The 10,947-nt window shown below is 36.1% G+C and overlaps 1 protein-coding gene across 1 annotated transcript in view; it reads right to left on the bottom strand.

Annotated features, from left to right (window-relative positions):
• Window positions 1-1,069: 1,069 nt before the first annotated feature.
• The window catches only part of YWHAE (tyrosine 3-monooxygenase/tryptophan 5-monooxygenase activation protein epsilon), a 42,881-nt gene continuing 33,003 nt past the window's right edge, over window positions 1,070-10,947 (bottom strand). Inside the window, exons 4-6 of the mRNA XM_004376166.2 lie at window positions 9,518-9,724; window positions 6,589-6,725; window positions 1,070-2,041 (exon numbers count right to left, since the gene is read on the bottom strand). Coding sequence (XP_004376223.1) covers window positions 1,989-2,041; window positions 6,589-6,725; window positions 9,518-9,724 — 397 coding nt within the window. The 3' untranslated portion in view covers window positions 1,070-1,988. The remainder of the gene's footprint in view (window positions 2,042-6,588; window positions 6,726-9,517; window positions 9,725-10,947) is intronic.

Below are 10,947 nucleotides of genomic sequence, written 5' to 3'. Positions count from 1 at the left end.
ATAGACAGTCATCTCCAACTCTTTACATGCTGGAAAAGCACCTCACAGAAACATAACTCTTTATCCTAATTACTGACATGCACTTAGACTATGTAATATTTTAATAAAAAAATTAAGTCATCACTAATCTGTTAATTACCTAAGTCTCTGCTACCAAGAACTCAAGCACAGGGTGTACATTCCAAGGTCAACATCTCACTTAGAAATTAGGAAGTGTGGTGAGAAAAGTGGTATTGTAATAAACTGCTGATGAGGCTATAAAGTGGAACAATCTCTTTAGAGGGAAACAGACAGTATTTACCAACTTAAAAATGTTTTCTGACACAGAAAATCTAGAAATATACAGATACATATGAAAATATTTAAGCACAGATTGTTACAAATATATTCATTGCAGCATCATTTACAATAGCAAGGCTGAAAACTAATATACAGAAGTAGGAAAAAAAAAAAAAAATTGGGTGCATCAACGTTAGTCATTAGAATGAAATACATCTATATACCTCAATACAGAATGATCCATAAGACACTAACTAGCTATACACACTGATATACAGAACATCTCTGGAAGAAACTACTTACATTGTTTCTGATAAGGGGGGATGCTATACTGAACATTTTACTGTGTACAGTATACTGAAAGTTAATTTATTCATCTCTGCTCCTGTCACTGACTTTTCATAAAACAATGGGGAACGCAGTTTTACCTCCGTCTAAGAATTATTTGCACACATCCAGATTTACTTGGTTGTACAATCCAAAATTCATGCTATAAAATGATCCATAATTACTCCTTGTATTAAATGTGCACTTTAATGACTAAAATACCACGTTGCTGCCTGGTGTACAAGACATAAAAGGTAATCAATCAACTAACTTTGACTACTTCAGTGGTCTTTACAACCTGGTTACAGGTGATTGTTTTCAAAATAAACAATAGCTTTGGGCAACAGACAAATAATTTATGGCAGGGGGAAAGATCTTTCACAGTTAGGCAAACATAATACTGTCGAAGAGTTTGGACTAGAGATTTTATTTTAGAAGTATAAAGGATGGAGGCGCAATAATATTTGGCATTTTTAATTTAGGTTTGTTTTATTTAAGTTTAATGTTAATTCCATGCTGTGTTTCAGTAAGAACAATACAGATTCTGTATCTGTGGCTCCAGTCAGATATCCAGTAGTACAAATTAGCTTCAAGTTACACATACTGAAAGAAAGAGGTTGAGCGAGCGAAGAAGGGCAGGAGTGGGGGGACCCCAGAGGGAGAGGGAAGGAGAAGAAACAAAGAACTGAACACGCATGCAGGCTTTTCCATACCACCTTCAATGCTAACCTGCTTCAGAGGGAGTAAAATAGGCAAGAATGAGCAGCCACGGATTGTTGAACTGTTACCAGCACCATGCTTTTCAGCAACATCTCAGCAAAGTTTTAAACACTTTTTACAGCAAAATCATTACAATAAACTCCCCAAACAACCTCTAACCATCTCAAACTAACACCCAATTAATTTTAAACATTGGTATAAAATTCAATTTAAACAATTAGAAAAAGGAAAAATGTTACCATATATGCCCCTATAGTGTGATTAACCTCTCTCTTAGATGCCTGTGTCACCTAGAAGTCTAATGGCTTTTGAATGTAATTTCCATTTCTAAAGGTGATCTTGCCACATCTGGCACGGAGACAATACAGTAATGCTGAAAAAGCCTCTATGCAGTCCTGTTAGTGTCTTAAAGAACCTAAAAGCTGGGACCAGTAAAATCCACAGAAATTCACTCTTGCCTTTAAGAACTTTTGAAAACTGTTTTTTTTTTTTAAAAAAAAAAAAAAAAAAAAAAAAAAACCAACAGGGCAGGAAACTAAATTCTGAGACCAAATGTAAAAGTCAGATTTGGTGGTTCTCAGCGACAATGGGGGAATTTCCAAGGGATGGGATGGGAAGGAGTAGGGTGGTCAGAGATGGTTTCTCTTGTTGGCTTTTACGTCTCACTGATTTTCATCTTCCACATCCTGCAGTGCTTCTTTATTCTGCTCTTCACCTATAAAAAAGAATGACAGTTAATCAATTCATACTAAATTAGGGTGTAATGGTCACAAACAAAGGTATCATTCCAAGCATAAAGACTCGTTACATTTGCTATAATTTGTATTAAACACAAAAAGGCAAAGGACTTCTACCATCCTTCACACCTGAGATGCCTAAGCCAAGAAGGGCTGCTGGATCAAGGCCCCTGAAAGTATGGTCAATAGTCCGAATGAAAAAAACTGATGCACAGTAAAAGTCAATGTTTTAATGCTAAATAGCTCTTTAAAGTGGACAGGCAAGGTAACCATATTGTTAAAATGATTTTCAAGCATTCACGTATATCTTGGGTCAAAATACTCTTTCTCAATAACCTCACCTCCAAGAACCAAGAGTAGTTTACAATGATTTTGCAAAATCTAATTTTATCCACAAGCTCAGTCTCAGAAATGCTTCAACAGTGAACTGCACAGTAAAATGCTCCAAAAGAGTTTTGGCGATGGCTGTTCTGCTGTTATAAATGGAAATTTCACTTTCTGTATCTTTGGCCAGTCACATCAGACAGTAACCAGACTTCTCACTCCAGGGTGAAACAGCATGCTCAAAGTAAACCAGACCACTGAGGTTATTAAAGAAGGGCATTTGGACCAGTTCTCTCATGCTATTTTTTCCCCCTTCGAACATGATGATTAGCTTGAGGAGTTTCAACTGCACTATGACATGCAATAGGAAAGCCAGCCTCTTCACTAAAGGGTCATCTACCTATTAAATGAGCATTGAAAGAGTCAGCCAGAATAAAGATGCATGCAGACTTTTGCTAAAAATAACGACGAAACAGGTTAAATTCTTTTGTGTTTTAACAACTTACGGTATCTTCATAGTTACTAATTTGAATCAAAATAAACGAAAAATCAATTTAACTATCTCAACAATCATAATACGGGACAGTTCTGACAATCCATCCACACTGCTTGTTAAATCACTTAATTGGGATAGACAAATGACACTAAGACTGGCTGCCTACAGGCATAAAGTTATTTACACTAAGAACAGCTTTTAAACAGTCTTTAAGATCTCACTATGATAAATGCTGCCATAGCAGCAAGGGTTACATAAAAGACAGTTTTAAAAGTTTCAATCTTCTTTCATAATAAAAAAATTAGTTATGGTACACAAGGATTTTTGACTCATCAAAAAAAAAAGGACATGTAAAGAAAGACAAAAATAGCCACCTACTGAGTAAAGAACTGATAAACCACTCAATTGTTCCTCACAGAATAATGTATTCAAACTCAAGAAAACATGATAGGAACATTCACTGTCATTTTTAATAGCAATACACTGCTGAAATATAGTTAACACACTGCACTAGAACACGTTCTAACTCACTCATAAACAACCATTAGATCTGCCAAAAGTCCCAAGGCTAACTTTGGCATAAACACATCGTCATATAAGTCCATTCAGAGGTAGACAGGGGTTGACAGGCCATAAATGTCTTACGAGGTTTATTAGCACCCTGGAACGTAGAACAGGCAGTTTTGTAAGCAACAGAATGATGATACGCAGGCATGATTAGTCAAGAACTGAAACTAAAATAAAAGCAGAATTCACTGTGCCATGATAATGACTTACAAAGTAGAGTTTTTAGGAAAGGAAGAGTTGGATTTTCCTTTAGGAATCTATATTGCAAGGAGAAAGGGAGGGAGAACAATCATATGAAAGCAACATTACAAGGAAAAAAAAAAACCAAGAGAGCAGGACAAAGGAAAAGATTAATGATTTAAGGAGTCAAATTTTGGTGTTTTTATTTGTATAAACCTCACTCTAAGAAATAATCCTTCCTTTTACCCTTAAGAGAATGTAGTAATATCCTCTTGAAAGGTATAGAGAAGAATAAAAAGGTTTCCTAGAATACGTATTTCTTTACCGATTATTTCTAGATTGGGGGAGGGGTAAGGAGGATGTAAAATAGGCAGAGAGTATACATTTCCTCTCTATTATGCTCCAACATACTTAGGACAGACTAACATATTATGTAGTTAAAACACATAAAAATTATCAGTAAAAGCCTATAAACCACACACATCCCTTCCTTTAGAAACTTGCAATGTAAAACTTTTATACACTGTTTTTTATAGCCAGGTAAACTAAAGAGAAAAAAATACATCTACATAATCCTTAAACTAAATAAAAGTAACATCCTGGAAGACTGCAAACTCCATGAAAGCAATTCACCTATATTCAGTTTTAATTCTATGTCACAAAACCAATTTAATAAAGCATATAATACTGTACGTTTTAGCTAAACACACACAGTTATTTGTTAGTATCTATAATTTTTTAGTTCACGTATTTTTCATTATTTTTACTAAAATCTCAACAGACTACTTGATTTTCTCACTATTAAACTATCGTGTTTCCTAATTTCTAATATCTTACCACAAAGTCTTAAAAACTAGTCTGTTTCATCCAAATTTAATCACCTATGCCATTTTTCTGAGTGAATAAGGAATTGAAGCAAGTGTATGTCACTAGATTAAAAAAAAGAAAAAAACTGTTCCATAATTAAGAGAAACTTGTGCTAAAATGCAACAAACATATTTGTACAAAGAATCTTTCCAACTATGAAAAATTTTAGTTTAAATAAGGTATCACCCTAAATTAAAATGATCAATTTAATAAAGCTATGCTTGATAACCAAGAGTAGCTTGGTTCTACATAAAAATGGAGTGTCACAGCCTACTCTGATTATAAATGATAATAAACAAGAGTAGCACTAGAAAATACACACTTTATTTTCTATTTATTTTCCATTCTAGTCATTATGAACGCTGACATACACTACCCTGAACAAATGGCATTTTAACCCAGGTCATCTTCTTTGATACCTTCACCCTCCAAAAAAATGTACCCTGAGGTTGGAAGGGTATATCTTAGGCCATACTGCTTACCCAACTCTCCACATGCTTATTTTTATTCCCTCAAAAAGGCAGAGAGATATTAGTCTTCCCTGAGCTGGCAGTAACTGTGAAGAGTCCACAGCTGTTCGGCCATTCTTCTAGGTCTTTATTGTTAGAATACAACAGAATTTTAGAGCTGGAGGGAACTTTAGGTCATTAGTTCAGAGTAAACTGGTTTTGATTCCCACAGACTGGTAGTGGCTGCCTGAAGTGTGCTGTGTTGAAAAACAGTCTGTGGCTCCACCTGGCTTTGTCACAAAAGTGTGCTAGTAGGTCATATGCATCACATATCTCATGCCTATCCTGATGTAGCCAAATACCTAAATACTTCATAGAGCAAGTGAGCTTTAGAAGTTGAGTTGCCTAATTCTCACTCTAGTAGCATGTTGCTGTTGTGAGGTGCCATCGAGTCAATTCCGACTCACAGCGACCCTACGAACGACAGAAGGAAACACTGGCCATTCTCACAATCGTTGCTATGCTTGAGCCCATCGTTGCAGCCACTGTGTCAATCCATCTTGTTGAGGGTCTTCCTCTCTTTCGCTGGTAAGTCAGAAATCTGACTCTACTCTTCTAAAGAAATTGACAATATACATGTTCCAATCCCACTTTCAAAGGCACCTTTAAAAAGTATAATGCTTCCAAAGACAGTACATCATGCTGGTGACCAGAGACTAGAGGTAAGCCTTAAACGATGCAATATATGCTTCAATTTGGGTAATACATTCTTAAAGAACAGCAGCTAAAATCAATAACAAATTTTTGGTTTCCAATCCCCACACTGCACAAGTTTGTCCTCTTCCCACCCCTCGCCCCCCTTCAATGATCTACCCTAGGCAATAGTGATGCTTTGGAAACGAGCAGAGTAAAATCTCCTTCACAATTAACAGATGTGACAAATTTGGGCCTTTAAAGTAAATATTAAACAAACAAAGAAGATTAAATTTTATGAGTTACCTTGGTAAATGTTTGCAACTGAAAAGTTCTCAAAATTAAAAACAAGAGAATGCACCAGACCTCTTACATAACGACCCAGGGCTGGACATGCTATATGGACTACAGAACCCAGAGCGAAACCAGTTCTGTTTTAGTTAAAAGGTTTTCACACAGAGAAGGTGCTTACTAAGTATCTCCAGATAGTATCTAGTTTTAACCTGAGGATACTACTCAGTCAAAACAGTAATCATGACATTCAAATACAAAATTAACCTCAGCCCTCTAAAACAGAATCTGAAGAAAATAAAATTAACTGCCTCCTCTCCATCTTTCTTACCCCCAACCTTCAAAACACAGTGTGAGGTTAAGAGGTAAACTAGTTAAACAAAACATTAATTAGAGACAAATCTTTTAAACCTCTGAGTATTAACAGAGACGTTCTTCTCTCCTTTGTCCCCCAAAATGCATTAGACATTTTATCATCTTATAGCCTGAAATAGAAACCTATACTTCAGTATAATTTCCTATAAAGCCAGTAATTAATATGTGCTAGCCTGTGATCCCAAATTGTAGCTTAATGTAAAGAAAGAAATACCAAGGAATTTCTGGAAGAATAAAAGGGGCCGATAACTGAAAGATACGTTTAACTTCAGAGTTTGCTTACCATCACCCTGCATGTCTGAAGTCCATAGTGTCAGATTATCACGTAACAACTGCATGATAAGTGTAGAGTCCTTATAGCTTTCTTCACTCAGAGTATCCAGTTCTGCAATTGCATCATCAAAAGCTGCTTTTGCCAACCTGCAAGTATTTAAATAAACGCATTACAAAATATGAACTGAAGTCCAACAACACAATTAGAAATGACTTAAGTCAGCTATCGATCTTCTCTTCAGTTGTCCCAATGTGAAATAAGTGACATTTGAGTAACTGGCTTAAGCACTACTATAAGAGAAAAGCAGACATAACTGATGAATATTACTTGGAATCGAAGTATTATTTGGAGCATCACTTACTATGCTTTCTACAAGGCTATCAATAGAGTGTATAGACAAAATTCCATCCTAAATCACCACCAAAATATATGCATAATGAAGGTTATTTTCAAGTTCTAGTCAATGGCTCATTTAATAAAATTTTACATGTAAAAAGTGAAACTTTTGGAAAATATCTCAAGAGTTTAATTCAACAGAATTTACTGTTAGTGGCAGCAAGGAAGCAAAAAAAAGGCAATATAGAACCCATTGAAATGTGCCTGTAAAAGCCATTTATAATAATTTAGAAGAAACAAAATCCACATTGAGTAGTATGTACTATGTACACAGAATGATGCTGGACACTAGTAGGAAAACTAAGAAAAGGGGGAAAAGACATTTTGAGTCCACAATATATTAAAAACATCTCAACATGGAGGGCTGACATGTAAATAACTATTACAAAAACAGAATGGGGGTAATGGGAAGGTATTGCTTAAGGGGTACTGAGCTTCTGTTAAGGGTAATGAAAAACTCTGCAAACGGACAGTGGTTATGGTTACGCAGCATGGTGACCATAACGTCACATAACTGTACACATAAAGATGGCTGAAATAGTAAATGTGTTATTATTATATGTATTTCACCACACTAAAAATTTAAAAATAAATAAAGCAAACAAGCAGAATTAAGTACTATTCTGAATACAGTACTTCAGAAATCCAAGAGTAGCAGCAATCAGCGGGGAAGTAAAATTTGAGCTAACCCTAGCGAGGAGGGAGACAGCATAAAAAGCACACCAGATTAAAGCAAAAAGCTTGAGCAAAGGCATGGAGGTGACTCGAGTTGAAGCTATGTGCTAGACAGCTAGACCGGAGGGGGCACAGAGAATGACAAAGATTGATTCGACCAATGCAATTCAACTGAACAGATAGTTACAACTTCCTCAGTCCAGACCTGTATCTGGACAAACTCAACTAGCCATTCAGAATGATTTTACATGAATACATACCAGTTTGTATTCAAAGGAATTCACATTTGGAAATCCACCTTTCATGGAATATCTGATTCCAAAAGAATATTGAATTTACAGTTTATTAGTTAATTCCTCTTCCACAATTTTTAAAACCTTCATTTAAAAAAACCTATTTTTTGGCCAACAAGCACGTGAAAAGCTGCTCAACATCATTAGGAAAATGCAAATCAAAATCATCGTTAGGAAAATGCAAATCAAAATCACAATGAGACAGTACTTCACACCCACTGGGATGGCAATCATTAAAAAAACGGAAACCAGGTACTGGCGACAACGTAGAGAAATTCTAACCCTCATCCATTCCTGGTGAGATTGTAAAACGGTACACCCTCTGTGGAAAAGTTCAGTGGTTCCTCAAAAAGTTAAACACAGAATTATGATATTATCCAGCAATTCCACTGCTAAGTATATAACCAACAGAACCGAAAGCAGGAATACTGTACACCAGTGTTCATCGCACTATTCACAACAGCCAAAAATGTGGAAACAGCCTAAATGTCTATCAACAGATGAATGGATAAACAAAATGTGGAATATACACACAATGGAATACTACTCAGCCATAAAGACAAAACGTGAACCTTGAAAACATGCTGAGTGAAATAAAGCAGTCACAAAAGGACAATTATCGTATGATCCCACTTATATAAAATATCTAGAATAGGTTAAGTGTATAGAGACCAAAGTTTACTACTGGTTACCAAGGGAAGGTGGAAGGGAGGACGAAAGGAGGACTCACTGTTTAGGAGACACTGAGCTTTTGTTAAAGGTGATGGGAAAATTTGGGAACAAATATGAGTAATGGCTGAACAACATGATGAATGTCACTGCACATGTGAAGAATGTTCAAATGGCAAATGTTCTGTTACATATTTACCATAATAAGAAAAAAACGATTTTTTTGCTACTATAATATTTACTGTAAACCTGTAAAACAGAACAGTAAAATTTCCTACAATATGTCAACAAAAGACCTTATGGTTACGAATATAACAACGTACCTATTTCTGAATGTATGCAGAAGATGTAATTCAACAAAAGTAAAAAGCAATATACATACATAAAGATATCCCTTAAATTTGTATCTATAATATAAAATACTGAGAACAATCTGAAGTATAAATAGGGGAATGGTTTAGCATGTATCAGTGAGATGGAAAATTGTTTATATTAAAACAGAAATTACAAAATGATATATTCACTAGGAGCATAATTATATCGAAAAGATGCCTATAAAGACTAAAAGTTAACATGCAAGAATTAAAATAATTGTCTTATAATTTGACTCATTCCCCTCCCCCACTTTCTAGCATGTTACATCTTTTCACTCTCCCCTCACCACCCCCCCAAAAAAAGTTTTCCCAACACAACTCGATTATCCTATCTGCGTAAGTGGACAAATGGATTGAAATAAGTCTATCTTTATGCTATCCAAAACAGTTTCATTAAGCGCCAAAAGAAACTATTACATGGCCAAGCCTACAAAGGCAGTTCCAGAGAACAAGACAGAAAAACAAGTTGCTATCCTCCCTTGTAACATTTGTCACTTTCACTAAGAGCTTTTATTTTCTTCCATGACTCACCTGCAGGCACGGTCAGGGGAATTAAGAATTTCATAGTAGAATACAGAAAAATTGAGAGCAAGTCCTAAGCGAATGGGATGCGTTGGTGGGAGTTCTGTCATTGCAATATCACTAGCAGCTTTATAAGCCACTAGGCTGTTCTCCGCAGCCTCTTTCCTGTCATTGCCTGTGGCAAATTCAGCCAGATACCTGTGGTAGTCGCCTTTCCTTAAAAAAATAAAAATAAAATAAAATAAAAACAGAGTTAGCTTTTTAAATGAAAGAAAAACTGTTAAAATTTTTTCTGTATTAAAGAAAATGAAATGTGTGATTAAAAATATATCTAATACAGATTTACTGGCCTGAAAGAGACTGGAGAAACCCCGAGAGTATCGCCCCCAGACACTCTTTTAGGTCAGTGGTGAAGTTACTTCCAAGGTTCACCTTTCAGCCGGGGACTGGACAGCCCCATAAAACAAAATGGGACTAATGAGGCACAGCAGTCCAGGGACAAGGACTAGAAGGCAGAAGGGGACAGGAAAACTGGTGATAGGGAACCCAAGGTTGAGTAAGGACAGTGTTGACATGTAGTGTGGTTGTTAACCATTGTCACAGGGCAACATATACTGTTTAATGTGAAACTATTTTGTTCAGTAAACTTTCATCTAAAGTGAGAATAGCAGCACAACTGAAAGAACATAATGGATGTCACTGAACTGTGCATGTAGAAATTTTTGAAATGGTGTATCTTTGGCTATGTATGTTTTCACCAAAAAAAAAAAGATCGAGAAGGGAGAGGGTTGACATGTCGTGGGGTTGTTAACCAATGTCATAAAACAATATGTTCTGACTGTTTAATGAGAAACTATTTGTTCTGTAAACCTTCACCTAAAGTACAATTTAAAAAAAAGTGTTCTAAAGATTAAAAAATATGTATCTAATAATTACAAAAACTATTTTAGGTGAAGGGAAGTATAACACACAACAGGGAAAGTCAGCACAACTGGACTAAACCAATGCTAAGAAGTTTCCTGAATACAGCCGAACACTTTGAGGGACAGAGTAGCAGGGGCAGAGGGGTCTGAGGACCATGGTTTCAGGGGACATCTAGATCAACTGGCATAACAAAGTTTATTAAGAAAAGATTCTGCACCCCACTTTGGTGAGGGGCATCTGGGGTCTTATAAGCCAGCAAGTGGCCATCTAAGATACATCAACTGGTCCCAACCCACCTGGAGCAAAGAATGAAGAACACCAAAGACCCAAGGAAAATATTGCACCAAGAGACCAAAGGGTCACATAAACCTGAGACTCCATCAGCCTGAGACCAGAGAAATAGATGGTGCCCAGCTACCAGCAATGACCATCCTGACAGGGAACACAACAGAGTTGTTGTGCTGATGGAGCAGGATAAAGTGGGGTGCAGAACTCAAATTCTGGTAAAAAAAAAA

This window comes from Trichechus manatus, unplaced genomic scaffold, assembly GCF_000243295.1.
Source record: "Trichechus manatus latirostris isolate Lorelei unplaced genomic scaffold, TriManLat1.0 scaffold00040, whole genome shotgun sequence".
Lineage (NCBI taxonomy): Eukaryota > Metazoa > Chordata > Mammalia > Sirenia > Trichechidae > Trichechus > Trichechus manatus.
The sequence above is the reverse complement of the archived record's forward strand: the minus strand, read 5'-3'. Positions and strand labels throughout refer to the sequence as shown.